The 22,749-nt window shown below is 43.8% G+C and overlaps 2 protein-coding genes across 2 annotated transcripts in view; one reads left to right on the top strand and one right to left on the bottom strand.

Moving 5' to 3' along the window:
• Positions 1-6,516, top strand: part of LOC115167552 (adenylate cyclase type 2) — a 75,501-nt gene extending 68,985 nt beyond the window's left edge. Inside the window, exons 20-26 of the mRNA XM_029722113.1 lie at positions 122-236; positions 843-1,001; positions 2,513-2,659; positions 2,772-2,879; positions 4,619-4,733; positions 5,790-5,914; positions 6,045-6,516. Of these exons, the coding sequence (XP_029577973.1) occupies positions 122-236; positions 843-1,001; positions 2,513-2,659; positions 2,772-2,879; positions 4,619-4,733; positions 5,790-5,914; positions 6,045-6,191 (916 nt within the window). The 3' untranslated portion in view covers positions 6,192-6,516. The remainder of the gene's footprint in view (positions 1-121; positions 237-842; positions 1,002-2,512; positions 2,660-2,771; positions 2,880-4,618; positions 4,734-5,789; positions 5,915-6,044) is intronic.
• Positions 6,517-7,663: 1,147 nt separating this feature from the next.
• Positions 7,664-17,585, bottom strand: brd7 (bromodomain containing 7). Its single transcript, XM_029721067.1, has 17 exons — positions 17,438-17,585; positions 16,733-16,926; positions 14,714-14,822; positions 14,492-14,549; positions 13,778-13,922; positions 13,484-13,594; positions 12,965-13,137; positions 11,987-12,113; positions 11,755-11,830; positions 11,464-11,571; positions 10,964-11,099; positions 10,543-10,645; positions 10,394-10,453; positions 9,378-9,486; positions 8,930-9,073; positions 8,394-8,534; positions 7,664-8,146 (listed from the first exon to the last, which is right to left on the bottom strand). The coding sequence occupies exons 1-17, from the start codon at positions 17,478-17,480 to the stop codon at positions 8,085-8,087; spliced, it is 1,899 nt and encodes a 632-aa protein (XP_029576927.1). The 5' UTR covers positions 17,481-17,585; the 3' UTR covers positions 7,664-8,084.
• Between the last annotated feature and the right edge of the window lie 5,164 nt (positions 17,586-22,749).

Here is a 22,749-nt window from a genome sequence, read left to right as displayed (position 1 = left end):
CTTACTGAATTGACCCCAACACTGTTCTGTACTGTGCATCAAACACATGGTACTATATCCTACCTGGTTTATACTGAGCTTTACTTTAGATTACCTCTAACACCTGAGCTCTGTGTTCCAGAACTGAGGACTCTGGGACCATCCTGAGAGCGTTGGGGCTGGTCAAACACCCTAAGGTGATGAGCTGCATATACATCACCTTGTTCCTGGTCACCATGCTCATCATCTCACAACAGGTCAGGACATGTTCCTCTTCTTTGTTGGCCTCTGTTCTCCTCTCATTGTCTTGTCCCCTCTCTTCCCCTACCCCTCTCTTTCTATACCCCTCTCTTCCCCTACACCCCTCTCTTCCCCTACCCCTCTCTTCCCCTACCCCTCTCTTTCTCTACCCCTCTCTTTCTCTACCCCTCTCTTTCTATACCCCTCTCTTCCCCTACACCCCTCTAGTCCCCTACCCCTCTCTTCCCCTACCCCTCTCTTTCTATACCCCTCTCTTCCCCTACACCCCTCTCTTCCCCTACCCCTCTCTTCCCCTACCCCTCTCTTCCCCTACCCCTCTCTTTCTCTACCCCTCTCTTTCTCTACCCCTCTCTTCCCCTACACCCCTCTCGTCCCCTACCCCTCTCGTCCCCTACCCCTCTCTTTCTCTACCCCTCTCTTTCTCTACCCCTCTCTTCCCCTACACCCCTCTCGTCCCCTACCCCTCTCGTCCCCTACCCCTCTCGTCCCCTACCCCTCTCGTCCCCTACCCCTCTCTTTCTCTACCCCTCTCTTTCTCTACCCCTCTTCCCCCTACCCCCCTCTTCCACTACCTCTTTGACCACATCACTTCTGTCCTGTAGAATGAGTCATGCTTCCGCCAGGACTTCCTTCTGAAGAACAAGAACCGTACGGAGCAGGATGAGATTGAGACCAGGGAGAACCTGAATCGCCTGCTCCTGGAGAACGTGCTGCCGGCCCATGTGGCTGCGCTGTTTGTCGGGGAGAATAAAAAGAACGAGGTGGGATTCCTCACAAACACTTTACTTACTGAGAAGTACAAGGTAGGAGTCCAGGATGGATGACTGGTAGTCGACTGAGTCCAACTCATTCTCCCCTCCTCCTCCTATCTGCACTGGGGTCCCATCTCCACTGGCCTGCACTCACTAAAGCTTAGTGGGAAACACTTAGTAGTGGAATTGATTGGATTTACCTGTAAATGGTTTATTACGATTTCCAGTAGTGTGGTTATGGGATGGAACCCCCAGGGTAGGGCGGTCCCACTTCTATGGATCATTGTACCGTATATCAGTGCCTGTCTGACTCCACCTACCAACCCACAACTCCATGAATCAGCCCCTTCATCGGAATTGTGATGTCATCTTTGTGTCAGCATGGTAGAGACAGAGCCACTGCATTCTTACAGCAACATCCTCAACTCCTACTACCCCTACTCACAGTCACTCTCAAATAGTCCACATTCAACATCAACTCCTGCTGCCCCTACTCTTAGCCACTCTCAAATAGTCCACATGATACAGACATAAACACACTAGACAAACCACTGATAAGTCACTTAATCAAAATAGTGTAATTAAAGTTAAAAGAAATTAACAATATTCTGAACAAGTTTGACAATACTCTGTAATATATTTTTGTCTTCATAAGATATGACAAATTTGCAGAAATTCAGAGCTTGGCCTACTTTTACTGCTGAAGGCCATGGACATCCCCTCCACTATGATGTCTCCCTCACTCCGGCGCTGCACAGCCCAGTCACAGTGTTATGACCAGTGTGTTACCTCTAAATCACCATGGACACTGCCACACTTTGACTAAGGTCTTTAAGTCAGTGACGGAGAAAATAATTCAGCCTTTGTATAAATGTGGTTTAACTATTTACTCTTGACATGTTTTTCTGGAAGCACAAACACAACAGAACAGCTATTTGTGTTTGACATGTAGGTTACAGCCTGAGAAGTAGTCTACTGAAGCTGCTTCAGTTAAAGATGAGTGTTCATCAGCTTAGCTTGAACACTGCATATACCTGACAATAGTAATCCCAATTGATGACACATTGTCAAATCAAACAAACACAACAAAAAGCATGATAAAAAAACAAGTATAAATATGTTTTGAAGTTTTCCTCAGAGATTTGACATCTAGGAGCAGAAGCATGGTACTTCGATGGTCTCCCTCTCTCCAAGAGAATGGGTTTTAGAGTCCTCGTTTAACATTGGCTCCTCTTGTACAGCCTAATCACTGGCCATTTCCTTGCCAGACGTCAACACAGTGAACACAGTGAAAACAGTTAGGAACGTCTAGCACTGGAGGAACTGTTGTGAGCCTGCCCCTCTCATCATTCTGAATTGGCTTTCTCTTAAAGATGTGGCTCTGTGCTCTAATGTCTCATATTTCTTGTGTGAACCTGAAACTTCCCTATATCTCTGTTGTGAAGTGTATGTCTATGTTCTTCTGCTTAGTGTTCCTACATGGCATTGCCTCTTAAGTTGTACCCCTGCTTCCTCCTCAGGATCTGTACTACAAGTCATATGACTGTGTGTGTGTGATGTTCGCATCGGTACCGGACTTCAAAGAGTTCTACACAGAGTGTGACATCAACAAGGAAGGTCTGGAGTGTCTGAGGCTCCTCAACGAGATCATAGCAGACTTTGATGAGGTCAGAGAACCGCTGGCATCCATCAACAAACAAAAATTGCACATGTCCCAGTAATAGAAATAAGTACACAGCTAACCCTGGCTCACACATCCATTTGTTTACCCACACACAGCTGCTGTCCAAGCCCAAGTTCAGTGGAGTTGAGAAGATCAAGACCATCGGAAGCACTTATATGGCAGCCGCAGGGCTGAGTGGCACCCCAGGACAGGAGAATAACCAGGTCGCTACTAACTATTTGACCCAGGTCATGTGGAAAGGGAGGGGTTACACAGCATGCAACTGTGCATACCTTTTGATTGTCTATACTATAGAACTTTACCATAAAACCTGGTTAACGACGCAGTATAGATAAAGTTGTGTATGTACAGTTGAAGTCGAAAGTTTACATACACCTTAGCCAAATACATTTAAACTCAGTTTTTCACAATTCCTGACATTTAACCTTAGTAAAAATTCCCTGTCTTAGGTCAGTTAGGATCACCACTTTTATTTTAAGAATGTGAAATGTCAGAACAATAGTAGAGAGAATGATTTATTTCAGCTTTTATTTCTTTCATCACATTCCCAGTAGCCTTCCACAAGCTTCCCACAATAAGTTGGGTGAATTTTGGCCTATTCCTCCAGACAGAGCTGGTGTAACTGAGTCAGGTTTGTAGGCCTCTTTGCTTGCACACGCTTTTTCAGTTCTGCCCACTAATTTCTATAGGATTGAGGTCAGGGCTTTGTGATGGCCACTCCAATACCTTGACTTTGTTGTCCTTAAGCCATTTTGCCACAACTTTGGAATAATGCTTGGGGTCATTGTCTATTTGGAAGACCCATTTGTGACCAAGCTTTAACTTCCTGACTGGTGTCTTGAGATGTTGCTTCGATATATCCACATAATTTTCCGTCCTCATGATGCCATCTATTTTGTGAAATGCACCAGTCCCTCCTGCAGCAAAGCACCCCCACAACATGATGCTGCCACCACTGTGCTTCACGGTTGGGATGGTGTTCTTCTGCTTGCAAGCCTCCCCCTTTTTCCTCCAATCATAACAATGGTCATTATGTCCAAACAGTTCTATTTTTGTTTCGTCAGACCAGAGGAAATTTTTCCAAAAAGTACGATCTTTGTCCCCATGTGCAGTTGAAAACCGTAGTCTGGCTTTTTTATGGCGGTTTTGGAGCAGTGGCTTCTTCCTTGCTGAGCGGCCTTTCAGGTTATGTCGATATAGGACTCGTTTTACTGTTGATATAGATACTTTTGTGCCTGTTTCCTCCAGCATCTTCACAAGGTCCTTTGCTGTTCTGGGATTAATTTGCACTTTTCTCACCAAAGTACGTTCATCTCTAGGAGACAGAACGCGTCTCCTTCCTGAGCGGTATGACGGCTGTGTGGTCCCATGGTGTTTATACCTGCGTACTATTGTTTGTACAGATGAACGTGGTACTTTCAGGCGTTTGGAAATTGCTTCCAAGCATGCACCAGACTTGTGGAGGTTTATACATTTTTTTCTGAGGTCTTGGCTGATTTCTTTTGATTTTCCCATGATGTCAAGCAAAGAGGCACTGAGTTTGAAGGTAGGCCTTGAAATACATCCACAGGTACACCTCCAATTGACTCAAATTATGTCACTTAGCCTATCAGAAGCTATGACATAAATTTCTGGATTTTTCCAAGCTGTTTAAAGGCACACTCAACTTAGTGTATGTAAACTTCTGACCCACTGGAATTGTGATACAGTGAATCATAAGTGAAATAATCTGTCCGTAAACAATTGTTTGGAAAATGACTTGTGTCATGCACAAAGTAGATGTCCTAACCGACTTGCCAAAACTATTGTTTTTAACAAGAAATTTGTGGAGTGGTTGAAAAACGAGTTTTAATGACTCCAACCTAAGTGTATGTAAACTTCTGACTTCAACTGTAAGTAGTAGTGTCCTGTGTGTGGACTTTGATGAACTGTGTTGTTTCAGGATCGAGATAGGCAGCAGGCACAGATAGGGAACATGGTAGAGTTTGCCATTGCCCTCATTGGCAAGCTGGATGGCATCAACAGACACTCCTTCAACAGTTTTAGGCTGCGTGTGGGTGAGTAAAGCTTGGGCAATGGCCTGGGCATATATGAACTATATTCATTAACTAGTACCATATACAATAACTACCCATTACGTCTGCAATGCGTTCGGTTCCATCCATCTTTATTAGGGTTTCATTGGTTGTTGTTCTAGTGCTAAGGGTTTTTCCTGAACACCTGCACCTGACCCGGTCAGGAGAAATTGTGAGCTCTAGTTATAGAACAAAACACTCCTTGGCCTGCGATACCCTGTCTATCTAACCACGTAGGACATTCTTTCTGTCCACAATAGCTAACATTGACTCTCCCTGATTCCGCTGGTCTCCCTGTGTACTGTTATTTTTTTTCATTTTCCCTGTGTACTGTTGTGACATAGTTCTCAGACAGCTTATTCTGAGCAGATCCCCCAGGCTTTAGGAAAACATTTAGAATACTTGAGAGATAAAAGCACACATTAGGGTTTTAATACATAAACACAGAAAGCTGGCATGAAACACAATAAATAAAATTCAAAGGACTGGTGCGTCAAAGGATTTATTCACGTGTCCCAAGAAAAATCTAAATAACAAATGAAGTCCACATAATTCTCCCTGGAAGACATTTTTTATTCCAACATGAACGACTGGCAGTGGTGGCAGGTAGCCTAGCGGTTAAGAGTTGGGCCAGTAACCAAAAGGTTGCTGGTTCGACTTACCGAGCTGACTAAGTGAAAAATCTGTCGCTGTGCCCTTGCAAGTCGCTCTGCATAAAAGCGTCTGCTAAATGACTAAAACGGAAATGTAAAATGGCTTTGACACCCAGTGGTTGACTCAGCCAGACAAGCTGATGGTACTTGTTTGACCCTGTTAGTGTATATCACTGAATTGAGGATGTCATTTGTATTTTATTTCCAGTTGTTTGTGTCATCATGCTGTTCTCAGACATAAAATCAGTCAGTCTAGCTGATAGTCAGTGTCTTGGTCATCACATTCTTGTGGCTTGTTAGACTACTCTACAGTATGTGACTGGTTTATTCCCAGCAGGTATCTCGTTATGTGTGCCCTGTGTCACTGTCTGCCTGCTTTTCACAGGCATTAACCATGGGCCTGTTATTGCTGGAGTGATTGGAGCCAGAAAACCTCAGTATGACATCTGGGGCAACACCGTCAACGTGGCCAGTAGGATGGAGAGCACTGGAGAGCTGGGCAAGATTCAGGTTCAGTACAACAACCTAGTATTGTCCTTGCTAGTCTGGCTGGAGATTACCTATAACCACACAAAAACCATGGCTGCATGCATTCAGCATAGTAATGTTTGTCTTGTTCCTTGCTTCGTCTCTGCTCCAGGTCACAGAGGAGACATCGGACGTGCTCCAGAAGCTGGGCTACTCCTGTGAGTGCCGAGGCCTCATCAACGTCAAGGGAAAAGGCGAGCTGACAACCTTCTTTGTGTGTACGGACATGAGCAAGCAGCAGGGAATGGGCCTGAGCTGAGGTCTACGGTGAGCACACTACTGTGTGCGGACTCTGGGCCTGGTAGTGCATACGTGTTCTGGGTCGGTCGCAGGACATCCAAGGACACAGTCTAGCATTCAGCACAGACTAATTACATGAACGCACATAAGTTAACATTCTTAGAGTAAGCCTATCAGAGCACACAAATATAATCCATCTCAGTGCTTCAGTCAGCGATGATCCTGACTGGACCAGAACAAGACATGACCTTGTGGTCCTAGAGGTTATATTTTGGATTATTCATGTTTCCAGGAATCCCTTTGGGAGATTCTTCATTGGAAATAAATGCTTAGTGCTGCTGTTTTTTTTGTTTTTGAGATCCAGTTAATGTGTGCATTCAATTAGACTGACATGGTTACGTCAAGCACTGGTCATCGTCATACTGGATTCGATCACCTGATATTCCTGGAATCATGAGATGCACCGAAAACATCTTCAGTCTGCTCAAAACTGAGCTGTTTATCAAGCAAATGGTGACCAAAACAATGGAGTGAGTGCTGCTGCATGTGGAGTGACAGTGTACATACTCTGTCATGGTTTTCTAGACCTTAAAGTAGACTAAACGAAATGACGTTGTCACGAGCTGCACCGCAGATATTGCGATGAGTGAGATGCAAGACTTCGCTCTCATACAGTTTGTGCACGGGTTCCGTTCACGCTGTTACAGCGTGGTAGCAACGGAACCAAAACAGCGGAGAAGTTTAAACTTGCGCTTCAACGCTCTGTTGTGGAAATTTACCCACTATGCTGTTTACTTTGGGCATCTACTTCATATCGCTGAGTCTACCTTTAACACAGTTTGTGTTTAGTGAACAGTCACCCTCTAATTTATTTTTCTGTTTGGTTTGTACGACCATGGGACTAAATGTAAATATTGAAGCCAAATATCCTGCCTCCTGAAACAGCTGAGACCGATGGACAGTTTGTTCTATTACTGTGTAATGGACAGTTTATATGGTATGTCTTTCAAAAATAATCTGACGAATAAGTGCTATATGCACAGTACAATCCATTTTAAAGAGAAACAACATTCTGGTGACTAATGAAAAGCTTAATTTGACTGAAACAAAATGATCTTGAGAGCCTAACTCAGTGCTGTGCAGTATGCTTCAGCCATATTAGTTGTAAATGTATAGATTGCATTGACTAGCCAACAAACTGCAGTATGCTGCCTGGGAATCGCTGGTCAAATTAATATTCTATTTGGTGTCCTTTGTGTACTTAAACAACACACAGGTTTGAATAATACTATGACAATGCCCTTTTAGTATAAGCACCATTTTGAAAAGACCACCTGAAATCTCAGCCTGTTTGGTGGGATGGAGTTTTGGCCAGGCAGTAAATGAGTTAAGACCGATAAGAGTTCCAAACCTCTCGGCCAATAACAGCTTGTTTTCAGCTCTCCACTCCCCAATCACAGTCCTAGCAAAGAGCAAATTTAGCTAAGAAGCTGTTTGACCATTGTTTAATTGAAAACAATCACAGTAACATACTTAATTGTTACCCATAAATTATTTGATAGATAAAAAGGTCCAAGGCAGACGTTTAAGATACGGAAAACTAACTTGTCTTGTGGCCTTACTCAACGTCAGACACATTCGTTTGGCAGTCAACGTCTGTCGTGTTGCTTTCATCTTATGCTGTCTGAGGACTAAATGTAAGTTTGCATTTTGTACAGTTGCGATAAATTGTTTTGCAAGTTGTTTTTTTTAAAGGCTGAATCCCAACTTGATTTACGAAGACACGGAATATCAGATTGTATAAGATAGATGACAAATGGCTTTATATATAAAAAGGTTTAAAAGAAATGCAAACAAAGAACCTTTTTGTACACTACAACAGAGATTGGAGGATGGTTGCCGTGAAATTCCATTATACTGCGATGACTGGAATCTGCTGAACTTCAGGCAAGGTATCCATTGGCTCAGCATCAACTGGAATCAAGATGACGGGAATAGCTTTGACATTTCAATTCATATGTAACCATAACATTTTATACACCGCAACACCATTCAATACAACTTTACCACCTCAGGGGCAATTAAAAAGGTAAGTCAGTTTTGCAAGTAGGCCTACTACTTCACTGAACACGTTCACAAAATAAACCAGTATATGGTTAGAATGTTTACTACCCATGACATAAATAACCAGGGAAACTGATGCCGGGTGGTTTAAGCCTACCTGTGGTGAGGTCTATGAGTGGTTCATCTGCCTCTAGGGGCAGAGCAATGCCCATGGCCCTCCTGATCCCATACACACTGCTCACATCTCCTGGAGCCACCTGACTGGTCAGTTGGGCCAGGTTACCAGTCACCTTCTCAGCTACAGGGAGACAAATGGGAAATTATATTAGAGCCCAACTTCAAGCCAAAAGGTGGAGTCCAAATAAAGATCACTGGTAGTGGTGTAGCTGAGAAAAGGATGGCCCAAGAATTTGTTCCACTGGAATTAAGATAGTCAAAAGGAAATAGCTTTGACAAAAATTAATGTTTAGTCATAACTGTTTCTGGTTGCACAATTATTTTATTTTTTTACAGGGCCCGAAACAACGACGTTGGGGGGGGGGGGGGGGAAGGTGATATCTAGTCAGCTGCACAACAATGACTTCAACCGAAATGTGTCTTCCGCATTTAACTCAACCCTTTGAATCAGAGCCCCCCCAATAAAATAGAGTGGAATTCCATTTTCCCTTAAAAAAGAAAAAAAGGATGCGTTACCCAGTTGCAGCTCCTTGGTTGTTGGGGCTAGCAGGCAGATGATGTTGGGGGGCTGCTTGACACTCAAGCGTTCCCGCTGCGCTTCCTGCAGCTCGCGGAGGAGCTTTGTAGTCTCATCCAACTTCTGCTGGAAGTGTTGGGCCTCTGATGCAAAGAGACATACACACACTCTTACTTAAATATCCTAAGGAAGCTTGCATTGACCTGTGCAGGGTCATCTACAATGGGTTCTATTTCTTGAATCCTCCCTCATCTTCATAGACTACATTCAACTGGGACTGCATATGGCCTACAACAGCCCAGGGAGGCTGCAGGAGTCAGAAATGCCTCAATTACCTTCAGGAAAGGTTTAAGCCTAGGGGATTTAAAATGTAACGCTTTGGCGCTCAGTAGCTTTAGAGAATTAACTGGCATGCGGTCGGTTTGCTCAGTTAGAGCTGATCTATACCCTCAGAGAGGAGGTTCGGTGGAGTCTGGAGGTCCAAGCCCAGGCCGATCACAGAGCCCAGGGAGACCAGTCTGCTTTCAGTCTGCTTGCTGGCCTCCGGATCAACCACCTGAGGGAAAAACAGAAGGATGAAAGAAAGGTTAGTAAAAGCATTTTTGTTTGGATTCAAAGTCACCCAGTGCTGCAGTCAGTGAATCTTTGAAATTGCATTCCTGAAAGGAGAGGCATCAGCTATGCCAGCTCTTTTCTGGTAGCTCCAGTTGATACCTCTGCCAAGCCCTTCCCAATAAAATAAAGAGCAGCAGGAACACCCAACCAGGGAATGAGGATAAACTGGACACTGGCCAAGCACAGCAAACAGCCAGGTACAGAGAGCTGCTGTGCGCTTGAGACACCTATTGCTTTTCTTTCCTCCAGCCTCTACGCTGCTGTGACTGAGGAGCCATTCAGCCGCCCAACGAAGGGGGCGCAGAAACAAAACAGACATTTCCACATCCCTGACAGAGTGTGTGTGAACAGACCTGGTCTCAGGGGCTGGTGGAGAGAGGCAGTGTTTTGAAGGGGAAATGTTCTAGCTAGCTAACGAGCTTGCCATGTTGTTCACAGCTGTAACAGAACAGCTATGGCATGTGCAGAAGCTGTTAATATTATCCAACACTGGGCCTCCCAAGTGGTGCAGTTGCTAACTGTGCCGCTAGAGATCCTGGTTCGAATCCAGGCTCTGTCGCAGCCGGCCGCGACCGGGAGACCCATGGGGTGGTGCACAATTGGTGTGGCTGGCTTCCGGGTTAAGCGGGCATTATGTCAAGGAGTTGGGTCGTGTTGGGGCATGACCCAACTCCTTGACATAATGCCTGCTTAATCCGGAAGCCAGCCACACCAATGTGTCGAAGGAAACACCGTGTCAGCGTGCATTGCGCCCGGCCCGCCACAGGAGTTGCTTCAGGTGGGTGTAGTTGAGACCTAGGGTGTGGAGTCTCTCCTTTATCTGCTGAGGTTAGTGTCCTGAGACTTACCTCCATGTCCTTGTCTCCAGTCTCAGAGGTTTCTGTTGGTCCTTGCTCATCTGGACGGGTCTGACAGGCAAGAACACATCAAGTTAGTATTGTCCAAAGAAATTTTAAAATAACCATAGCCATATAATTCCCATGCTTAATGGTTCTACCTCTCTCAGGGTTTTGGAGTGCTCCCCGTTAGTCAACGCGTCCAGGAGGTTGTCTGCCAGTTTGTACATGTGCTCCTCCGATTTGGACAGGAACTCCGAGAGGCTGCAGACATTACATCAGTGTGTGATTGTGTATGGTAGTCACATTTGGTCTCCTCTCAGAAGCAGCATTAGGGCTGTATCAGGTTTACCATGTGGTTTTAGCCTCCACCACAGTGAATCTCATCCATGCCAACAGAACCATAAAATGCCTACTCTGATATACAAACCCAATGAAATACAGGGGCATCTGGACTGTTATGAGCATGCTGGAATGCTCAAAGCTTTGTTCGGAATTATTTACTGTAAAGTAGTCCCTTGTTATTGTAAATGTCAGATCCGGACCGTAATGTAGGGGGAGGATGAGGAGCAACATGCATACCTCTCAGATCCTTGGAGGCTGGCTTCCTCTCCATAGAAGGAGTAGATCAGGTCAGAGTCCTCTTTCCCGATGTTGGCGAAGCTCGAGTCGTAGGCGGGCGCGTAGGAGGTGTACGGACCATAGTTCATGTACGATACTGCGAGAGCAGAGATTGGATTACATTACAGCTCGTAAACACTGACGGAGATACAGGACCACAGGCTGAGAGCTCAGCCTCTCACAGAGAGATACATTTATAGGACTATGAAAAACAGATTTTTATAGAATCACAATCTAACATGGCTACATGACCTTAGGGAAAAACAATGTTGCCCATGAATGGATACATTAAGACTGGTATGTTGGTTGAACATTGGATTTATACATGCGCTTCTATACAAACTCTGGGTTCAGTCACTCAGATGAAGAGGTTATTCAGCCACTCTTGGGATACGATGGAAGTCGATATAAGAAATGCCTTTTGATTATTAAAACTTGTCACAAAGGCCCCTTCAGCTTACCTGGTGTGACCATGTTCCTCTTGTCCTCCTTGAAGCCCTGCAGGGTGTTGATGCCACTCTGCAGCCGGTTGGACATCATGCCCAGCTTCACAGGGCAGTAGCCCACATCTGTAGAGATAAGAGTTGATTGAGAAATAGAGGCTCATTTACAATTAAAAGCTGATGATTTTATTACACTTGATAGAGTTAACAGTTGGAATCAATCATGGATTCCTGTTTTCCCATGTTGCACAAATAGAAATGGATATAGCGCAACTAGCTAATTGCGACCGTGACTATGACTGGACCTACCTCCAGCAACAAGGTCGACTGGGTTCAGGATTGCCAGTGTGGTAGAACCATCAGACTTTCTCCTCTCAAAGTCCAGCTACATAACAATAAAACAATAGTTGTATTATTACATTAGTGAACATAATGAATACGTTCACTAAATTAGACCATACATTTCCTATATAGTAGATGGGGTAAGAGAGCTTGGTTGGCCTAAACAGTTTAAGCCAATTCCATAGCCCGTAGCTCTCACCTCACTCTCCAGCCCTCTGCTGGACAGTTTGCCTCCTGAATCGTCAATGAGCTTGCGGATCTCCTCAAGCTCCTTCTCTGCCTGACTGACGACCTTGGACACTTCGTCTTTGGAGTCGTTGTCTTTCCTGGAAGTATTGGAGAACACAGACTATAGAGGAGTAGGAGACTTTGAACTTAACTGATTCATAGGGTTTCATTGTTCAATACCAAAAAAGGATTAGCAGAAAAATAGGAATTTATTTTGCTGGCAGCCATTAGTGATTACAATACATTTTGAAACAGTAATATCTAATAGAGAATACATTTCATGCTATAGCTACAGTACATGTTCCCAATGAATATGCTGCCAGTATACTTTCAAACTTCACAACAAATCTTAAGTCCTCATGCTGTAGTCTTACTTGCAAAAGCATTTCAAATCAAATGTTATTTGTTGCATGCGCCAAATACAACAGGTGTAGACCTTACAGTGAAATGCTTACTTACAAGCCCATAACCAACAATGCAGTTAAAAAAAATCATTACACCTCAGTGGGGTTTACAAGGACAACAACTCGTAGGTTTCAGAGTGATTGATGTGAAAGGTGCTGCATAGTGCTGACTGAACACAAGACCTGACACGCTCAGAGGCATTCCTTTCATTATCGCTCATCCTCCAGCCAGAGTCTGTGGAAAGAACTGATCCACCAAACACTTGGGAGAACAAGCCCACAGCACTTGGACACTATCCATGACTTATTAACAGTGTGTAATACTGCTTGCTTGCTTCCTGGTTGGGATCTGTGTTTGGTAGATGGCCGAGAACAGCTTCTCACAATCTAAGCTATGAAGAAGCACCTTAAACTAATATATAGACTACAGATAGGGGTTATGTAAATTGTGTCCGAGATCGAAATCCATATTTTGACTCTCTAAGCAATTAATACCTAAAAGCATATTGTCAGTGTTCATTTGCAGGGTAAAGTTATCATGGTACCTGGGAGTGTTTGGGGCAGACTGGGCAGTCTCGCTAGGATCTGTGGGGCTGGGGCCGTCTTTACACTGGTCCATGCTTGAGTTTCCCACCTCTCCAGTCTTACTTGACCGGTTGGCTGGGTTCTCTAGGTCAGCCATGAACTCAATACTCTGCCTCAGGCTCTCAAGCCTCTCCTGTGGGACAGCGAGAGAGAGTTGACTTTGTTTCACCGCAATTTACGCCACAATCCCTTGTTGTTCCAACCAAGGGGTCTTGTGATTACAGGGCACCAATTATATAAACATTTTTTAAAAAACTTTGTGGTGAAGATTCATATCTAAACATTCAGGGATATGAATATGGCGCCCTCTGCTGTTCATATGTGGCAACTAGTGATTATTTCACTCAGGCACACATTGGGCCAGTTTCCTAGACACAGATTAAGGCTAATCCAGGACGAAATCCCACTGAAGGGAAGATTCCATATGCATGTGTGAGATGCATGTGTCAAATTTCCTTCTGTAGACGCACTATCCTTACCGGGCGGAGGATCTTCATGCCAGAGTGGAGCAGCTTCCTGGCAGCTTTGTGGTAAATGGTCTCTGGCTTGTTGTAGATCATGGCATTCTCACACATGATTCTGAAGTCCACCTGTATCAATGGAGACACACTGCAGTCAGTCACTGGACTCTGCATATGTTTAACATTGGGTTTCTATTTAAATCAACACCTCAGGCTTGATTGTCAATCAATCCACTGCTTTAGAATGAGACAACTAAATAAAGCTATTCTGAAAGTTATTTGTCAAGAAGGTAGTGCAGCTGACAGGTGTACCTTGAGCTCCTCTAGTGACTGGTAATACTCATTCTTGACTTTCTCCTTCATTGCGCCGAAGTCCATGGGCCGCTTGATGATCGTGGAGTAGCCAGGAGCGATAAGGTCAGTCACAGGGAACGAGAAAAACGCACTTGGGTCTTTCCTACAAGAGAAAGTCAGTTGTTGCTTTGTTAGGCCTCAATGCAACATTTATTTTACCAGGTAAGTTGACTGAGAACACACTCATTCACAGCAGCGACCTGGGGAATAGTTACAAGGGAAAGATGAATGAGCCAATTGGAAGCTAGGGTTTATTAGGTGGCCGTATGAGGGCCAGATTGGGAATTTAGCTAGGACACCAGGTTTTTAAAAAAAGTTTTATTTAACTAGGCAAGTCGGTTAAGAACAAGTTCTTATTTACAATGACGACCTAACCTGGATGACGCTGGGCCAATTGTGAGCCGCCCTATGGGACTCCTAATCACGGCCGGTTGTGATACAGCCTGGAATCAATCCAGGGTCTGTAGTAACGCCTCTAGCACTGAGATGCAGTGCCTTAGACCGCTACACCCCGACTCTTATGATAATTGCCATGGGATCTTTGACCACAGAGAGTCAGGACACCCGGTAAAAAAATCCCAATCGAAAGACGGCACCGGGATATTTTTTTATAGACCAGAGGAAACAGACTGCTAATCAATTCATCGTCAATTTCTTATTAACAAGCGTCACCTTTGAAGCTGTCTGATGAGCTGACTCAATGCTTCCTGCAGTGGGGTCAGTTCTTTCTCTGAGAATGAGAGAGGGAAAAAGCACACAAGAGAGTGAGAGGAAGAAATAAATGGTTAAAATGACCATTGGTCGGAATATATATTTCTATATCAACAGAAATTAAAGGCAAAGAAAGGATTATGGAAAAGTTGCAGTCATTGTAGAAAATGGCAAGTAACTTACCTTCCACTTTATTCAAAGAGGACGCCAGATCTGAACGGATAGGGGTCCTGCTCGCCTCCCTATCATCCAAGTCTGTATCAGCATCCTGTCCCTTCTTCTTCTTTGTCATCTAAATGCACCATATAAACATGTTTGTTGACACTTAATTTTCATTTTTGAAAGATCACCTGTCCGTCAGTCTATGGGCCAAATAAACCCCTATTTGAATTCCAAAAATCAAAAGCCACTTCAAAGTTTAAGTATTGGGCTCTTGGGCAAATCCATGTGGTCAGAGCTGAATTCCCCTAAAATATGCTCTCTGCTCCACTCAGTTGGTGGAGTCCAGCAAACATAGTGGCTTGCAAAAGTAAAAATGCCAAGGGGGTGAATACTATTTTGTTGCCTTACAACCTGGAATTAAAATAGATTTTTTAGGGGTTTGTATCATTTGATTTACACATGCCTACCACTTTAAAGATCTAAAATATTTGATTGTGAAACAAACAAGACAAAGAAAACAGAACTATTCACCCCCCCAAAGTCAATACTTCGTACAGCCACCTTTTGCAGCAATTACAGCTGCAAGTATTTTGGGGGTATGTCTCTATAAGCTTGGCACATCCAGCCACTGGGATTTTTGCCCATTCTTCAAGGCAAAACTGCTCCAGCTCCTTCAAGTTGGATGGGTTCCGCTGGTGTACAGCAATCTTTAAGTCATACCACAGATTCTCAATTGGATTGAGGTCTGGGCTTTGACTAGGCCATTCCAAGACATTTAAATGTTTCCCTTTAAACCACTCGAGTGTTACTTTAGCAGTATGTTAGGGTCGTTGTCCTGCTGAAAGGTGAACCTCCGTCCCAGTCTCAAATCTCTGGAAGACAAACAGGTTTCCCTCAAATTTCCCTGTATTTAGCACCATCCATCATTCCTTCAATTCTGACCAGTTTCCCAGACCCTGCCAATGAAAAACATCCCCACAGCATGATGCTGCCACCACCATGCTTCACTGTGGGGATAGTGTTCTCGGGGTGATGAGAGGTGTTGGGTTTGCGCCAAACATAGCGTTTTCCTTGATGGCCAAAAAGCTACATTTTAGTCTCATCTGACCAGAGTACCTGCTTCTATATGTTTTGGGGAGTCTCCCACATCCCCTTTGGTGAACACCAATGTGTTTGCTTATTTTTTTCTTTAAGCAATGGCTTTTTTTTCTGGCCACTCTTCCGTAAAGCCCAGCTCTGTGGAGTGTATGGCTTAAAGTAGTCCTATGGACAGATACTACAATCGCCGCTGTGGAGCTTTGCAGGGTTATCTTTGGTCTCTGTTGCCTCTCTGATTAATGCCCTCCTTGCCTGGTCTGTGAGTTTTGGTGGGCGGCCCTCTCTTGGCAGGTTTGTTGTGGTGACATATTCTTTCAATTTCTTAATAATGGATTTAATGGTGCTCTGTGGGATGTTCAACATTTCTGATATTTTTATAACCCAACCCTGATCTGTCTATAACCCAACCCTGATCTGTCCTTCTCCACAACTTTGTCCCTGACCTGTTTGGAGAGCTCCTTGGTCTTTATGGTGCCCCTTGCTTAGTGGTGTTACAGACTCTGGGGCCATTCAGAACACACACACACACACCACACACACACACACTGAGATCATGTGACACTTAAAGTCCACCTGTGTGCAATCTAACTAATTATGTTACTTCTGAAGGTAATTGGTTGCACCAGATCTTATTCAGGGGCTTCATACCAAAGGGGGTGAAATATATATATTATTTATTTATTTTTCATTTCACGTCACCAATTTGGAATATTTTGTGTATGTCCATTACATGCAAGCCAAATAAATCAATTTAAAATGAAAGGGTGTAATGCAACAAAATAGGAAAAACACCAAGGGGGATGAATACTTTTGCAAGGCACTGTAGGTGGAGTTTAGTCAGCTAGCACCACCCATGCCATGGTCTCCCCTAGAGATTTCCCTCAAAAAAACAGTACAAAGGTAAACAGGGGCTGTAATGAAAATATGGATTCCCAAACTTACCTTTTTCTTTTTCTTGTCATCAACTGGTGACATGGTATCGTTCCTTTCCTTATCCTTTTTTTTCTTCTTTTTCTTGTCCTTGTGTTTCTCCAAATCTGGATGTTCGTCAAATGTGTTTTCAAAGCTCGAGCTTCCAGTCGTCACCTCATTTCCAGCAACCTTCAGAACCAATTTAAGTGGTCTCTCACCGTACTCTGTAGATGGGACACATTGGGTTAGCTTTAAGTATATTCCCAAATATTTGATTGTAATCAACTCAAGTTGCTGCTGGCAGTTCGCTAGCCGGCTAGCTCAACTGTAAGGTAGCCAACTAGTTAGCTAACTTAACTAGCTATGTTGCAAACAGATCACCAACGTGGCGAGTTGGCTAACGTTACCTCCCCACCGGCTAAAATATGTAAATGTGTATAATAACTAGCTAGCCATTTCAAAGTTCAATCTTTGGTTCAAATAATATAGGATACATGATAAGGCGATCAGCAATAATCGAATTAGATATCTATTCATTTTAACATTGTTAATGAGCTCGGTACATATGGCTAAGCTAGCTGGATAAGTTAGCTAGCTAACTTGCAGTGAATTCAAATAGGTGATTATGCGTTAGCTAACCAAAGCTCGTGCGAAAACAGCTATGAAGCGCAAGCCTTTTAATGGCCCAAGGAATTCAACCAATACCTTTCCATTGGCTACCTAAATGTGTCTTACCTTCATATTTTTCAGACTTGTGCTTTTTATGCTTCTTGCCCATTATTTATATGGTTTGAATCTTTACGCTAGCTGACAGCCAAGTTGTTCTTTGTTTTCTCTCCTGGAAGGGATAGCAATCGATTGCAGAGTGCTTGTTTGGTGCCGCGTATCGGCTGGAGGTAAAATCACATTATTTTATAACCATGTGCAATGTTTATTTGTAGATAAGCCAAACCTACATAACATGTCCATGTTGTATGTTTATATTGTAGTTAATAAAAAAGAAAAAGTATTTTATTGTGTCAGAAATGGTCCCAGGCTGTATCATATCCGGCCGTGATTGGGTGTTCCAAAGGGCGGTGCACAATTGGCCCAGCGTCGTCCGGGGTCAGGCGGGAGGCCGTTATTGTGAATAAGAATTTGTTGTGAACTGACTTGCCTAGTTAAATAAAGGTTAAATATATATTTTTTAAATGACATAAGAATGTATCAACTTTAGTCACCTGTAGGGGGCGTGATTAACACAGTATTAGTCTCAAGGTTTTCCTAGATTTTTTTAAACTGGACAGCAGATTCAGAAGCAATGTAGGCCTATAGTACATAATGAGGTGATTGTCCTATCTCCCTCTGACGTCATCACATCCTTCTACTGAGTCATTTTGTATAATAATAAATGGGCACTTGCTTTAGAAAGGTGAAGCACCCCAAGGTTATCAGATGCCCCTGGCCCGAACAGTCAGGCAGAGCCGAGAGGGATCCCAAACAGAGAGGAACGGAGGGTGAATGTAGCCTCTGATGTGTGAGTAACAGGCTTCCCCTCCGTGCCCTCTCTGGAGCCAACTAGGATAGACAGCTAGACCACTGTTTCTCACCTATTTGTTTTTGGAGCCTCACTTTGGAGACACGATAGGGAGTGAATAAGTGAATTTACTCTGAGAAAATGTATAGAAATAAATTAGGTCCAGAGACAGTAACTTTGACCCACTAACTTCCTCATGGCGGTTGCCTGTCCCACATTCCATTCCCCTTCTCTGTGACTTTTCACTTTGACCAGCATAAAAGGCCAACCGATCCAGGACACATTTTTACTGTACGTTTAGCTTTCCCTGAGGCAGCCCCCCCAGGCCATTCACTACATTGTTTACTTTACATTTCCACCAGTCCAGTCTGCCTTTAGTCCTCTGTTGGACTGTCTTAGTGTGGATGCCCACACTCTACAACAGATAGATAATAATACTCTAACGTGAACCTGCTTTGAAACACTGAATTGTTTCTCTATCATGTAATAACTCCTATTGTCATTATGGATCACAAATAGGAGTTTTACTTGCCCTGGCCTGGGCCCAAGACCGGTAAACTGTGAACTGTCCAAAGGGAGAGATAGCCTAAGCTAACACTTGTACATGGCTTATTATTAGGACACTGCACAGGCTTCTGCTCTGCCTCCTCTATCCCCTTCAGAGCTGTTATGCTCTGTTAAATTGCCACATATTTTACAGGCCGATGAATGACAGATGTTTTATTCATGGAGGGAAGATAGTGTGCATTCTTTGAAGCACATTCCAGGTTTTATGAAGAGGCAGAGGATGGGGGCCGAGAATCCAGTTTCTCATATTCAGAATTGGTGGAAACGAAAAGAAACAGAATCGGCCATTCCGACCATACCTTCCTTTCAGATGGAAAGGAGATTCTGAGGCTCTGATGAATGTATCATTCTTCATCAATGGCTAGGCAAAATAATCCTCAACGAATTATAATTTATCTGGATATCAACTCCTCTATATTTTTGTGAAATGATAATATTTTTACATTTCAAAGTTGATCATTGAGGATTTTAGTTGTATTCTATCTGTACAGCAAAACAGTTTAGCGTTATCACTGCCTGGCCCACGCAAGCAAATACCATTTTTCTTTTGCCCTTAAGGATAACCGTTTTAAGCAGTGAGGTAAATCATGTCAGTTGATTTAAAACCCATCACTCTGGTTCAGCTCAGGCTTAATACTGTCACTGTCTGGTGAGTTCTGATACAGAAGCCTAAAGGAGGAGCAGTGTCCCAGCTTCTTTATCAATAGTCTCGACTATTATCTGCCTGTGTTGTCACTCTCTAGCCCTCACGAGCCTTGGGGAGAGAGAATCACTGTCCAGTACTCGGTGTCCCTTGAAACTGAGATAAGGCTCAAACCATTCAACACTGACATGTCAAATCTTCCCTTTTCTTGAGGCAAGAGCTTGAATAAGCTAACATTATGGCTGAAAATCACTACCGCTACACTGAATACCTATAAACATATGACAGAGGTCCTACACTTTCAGTGCATTTGAAGGGATGTACTGTAACTTAATAGAAAGCTATATAGCATGTGTCCCAGCCTGTACCCCTACTCCCCAGCCCCAGCTCTTATTCCCAGCCCCATCCTCTGCCTCCTTGCCTGTCTGTACTCTGTACCCCTACTCCCAGTCCAGAGAGGCCATGGGATCCATCTGTTTCATTTCATCTGTGGCTCTGCACACGCTTTGGAAGTCCATGGACGTCTCAGGATTAAAAGGAGATCGGTTACACCGAACAGGGCTAACAAATGGCAGATGTTGTGAAATTCATTATCCCCTGTCACAACAGAGGGGCTGAGGGGACCCAGAGATTATTTTCCACATGAAAGCATGCAGCATCCTAACGGAACTATGGGAAACCGCTTCCCACTCCGTGGCCTGTATGGAATTAACATTTTTGGTCTCCATACATTCACAACAAAAACACAAACAAGGGGACACAAAAGAGGGTTTGAAATGGTTTATCTGTCTTGCACATGGTTTGGGTTTGACCAACCAATCAGCACTCGAGATATGCACGGTGTTTATATGCCACTGTAGGGCCAAAATACTATCATAATTTGACATTTAAGCCAGTGGAACAATCCATTTTCTACAGTTTTTGAATACCATAGAACCGTGTTGTAACATTTTTCTACAGACATTGGTAGTGCTTTTTTATGACCTTGGACAACCCAGTTTTATGCTATTGTCCATTGAAAATGGTCGTACTATGTTATTCTCTATAAGCTTTTGCAATGCACTATCATCCAGAATCTCCAGCACATAATAATTATTTCTAAATGACCTGAAACCATGTAATTAAGTTAAAGAAAATGTTATTGGTCGTGTACACAGAATGAATGGCACATCAGTTGTTCCCTGATAGAGATAAAAACTGCGAAGCAGATTAACGTTTTCTTCTTTAAACTCAAAGGGCAGCAAGCTGAATCCTATTCAGATGTGACAGAGATGATGGTTTAGGGTCACCATGCCTGTCAACAACGAACAGGGTTTGAAGATGTATAACCAGCAATCAGATAAAAGAGATATAAACATCAAAGATTCGAAGCCAATCATTCTTTCTCTCCTGCCTGTCTCTCCTGATTGCTGCCAATCTGTGATTGCTGCTTTGAGACTCCATCACTCACTCAATCACAGAATGACGTTTAACTCTCCTCCTATCTATGGTCTTCACGATGTCTGTGTGTAGCTTTGGTTTTCTGTTAGACTGTTATAAGTCTGTATTACTCCCAATGTTCACTATGGCAGATGTCCCAATATCTCTAATACAGTCATGAGCCACTGGAGTCACTGGATATGACCTGGCTCTGTGTTGGAAGTTCCAACTTGGAACAAAGCACTGTACATCACTATGGTGATGAAATCATCATCTACTGTAGTCTGTACTGTATTGATTTCATGATTATTCGCTCAAACTATAGCAAAACTAGTTTCAACAGCCAGGGTACCATGTGCTGCTACAGATAGAGAAGAATCAATGCAGAGCCACGTTTGAAGTGCTGCATGAGGTCATTTGATGTGCTGTCATTAGCATCTCCCGCTTCCCATCGTCAGACCTAGTCTTCTCTGATCCAATTACTGTAATGTATATTTTATTGGGCTTTACTTCATGTTTTTATAGTTTTTAACGTCTTGTGCTTTAAGGTGCTTTAACATATTTTTCTGTTTTTGAAAGCTCCATTTCAATGGATGTGGAAGTTATTTTTTGTGTGAGTGGAGAGTACTCTGATGTGTGACTACGGGGGAGTCTTGTTGGGGGTTGACAGTGCCTGCGTGTGTATATGACAAAGAGAAGGAGGGGGAGGAGGTGTGTGTGTGTGTGTGTGCGTTCAAGGGGGGGGGGGGCAACCAGTGATTTATGTCGCTCTTGGCCTTTTTTCTCTATAAGCCTCTGAAGACAGTGGTCCTGGGGTGGAGAGAATACACAGGGGACCAGTGTTCAAAGTCTGGTGATGGTCCTCTTTCAGATTCTAAGCTGCATGAAAAGTTCATATAAACTGTGTAGCAGCCATTAGGAAATGGTCTCTGAGTCTGCAAACACAATGAGAGTTTACCATCCAGACACACTAATTTGTACTCTATGAGGGGGTAACACTGTCTGCGCACTCATTGATGTTCCACATTTTATGTGGAAAGAACTTCCAACTTTGGGTGTTAACCTGACATTCCAACCAAAGGTTGTGACTCCCAATTTGACACCCAATAATGAGAGGCGGTATTGACTGATCCCAAATTGTTAAAAATGGCAAAAAGCCTATTTTATCAGAGTGAACCATTAACTGCCCCAGGGCAGCAACTTTAACAGTATCTTTCCATCTGCTATACTAACTGCCCTAAGGGTAGTAACATCTATACCTTTCTGTAGCATTGACCGGGACTGTTAGAAAATGAGCCTGCATGCTGTCCTCTAATGCTCTTACGCTGTTATAAAATTCAATCTGCCGGTAAGGAATAAATAGCCCACATGAATGTGATTTCCAAGGCCTTGGCAGAGAGGGAGGGAGAATACCATGTGGGGAAGACTGCAGTAATTGTCTCATTTCTAGACAGATGCCCACAGGTAAGAGTAATTACAGAGGCCCATTATTTCCCATCCCGTCCGTACATCTGGTCTATGTGTTTGTGTGCTGGTCTCTCGGGCAGGCGGGCCCCGCTGCAGATTCAGATTGCATAGGTGTGGCTTTGGTGCGACATCCGAATGTGACACATGAAAGACAAAAGAGGCCTAGATCAACAGAGGGCGTCTCTGCCCTATTCTGTTGCTTCGGCGTCAATCTGGCAGATGGCATGGGTCTGTCTGAGGCCCCGGCATCGAGGAGTGCAGCGGCTTCAAAGCGCCTCTGTAATCTACAGGAACATCACAGGCTGGGAGAAAGTGACTGTCTCTCCCAGACACCCGCTCTGCTAAGAGGGCGAGTGAGACCGTAATGAAAGGCAGATAAAGGGATTGTTGGGATCGCTAGGCGCAGGCAGCCAGGGCCGACTAAGCCTCACACAC

The sequence above is a fragment of the Salmo trutta genome, chromosome 29, assembly GCF_901001165.1.
Source record: "Salmo trutta chromosome 29, fSalTru1.1, whole genome shotgun sequence".
NCBI classification, from domain to species: Eukaryota; Metazoa; Chordata; class Actinopteri; order Salmoniformes; family Salmonidae; genus Salmo; species Salmo trutta.
The sequence above is the reverse complement of the archived record's forward strand: the minus strand, read 5'-3'. Positions and strand labels throughout refer to the sequence as shown.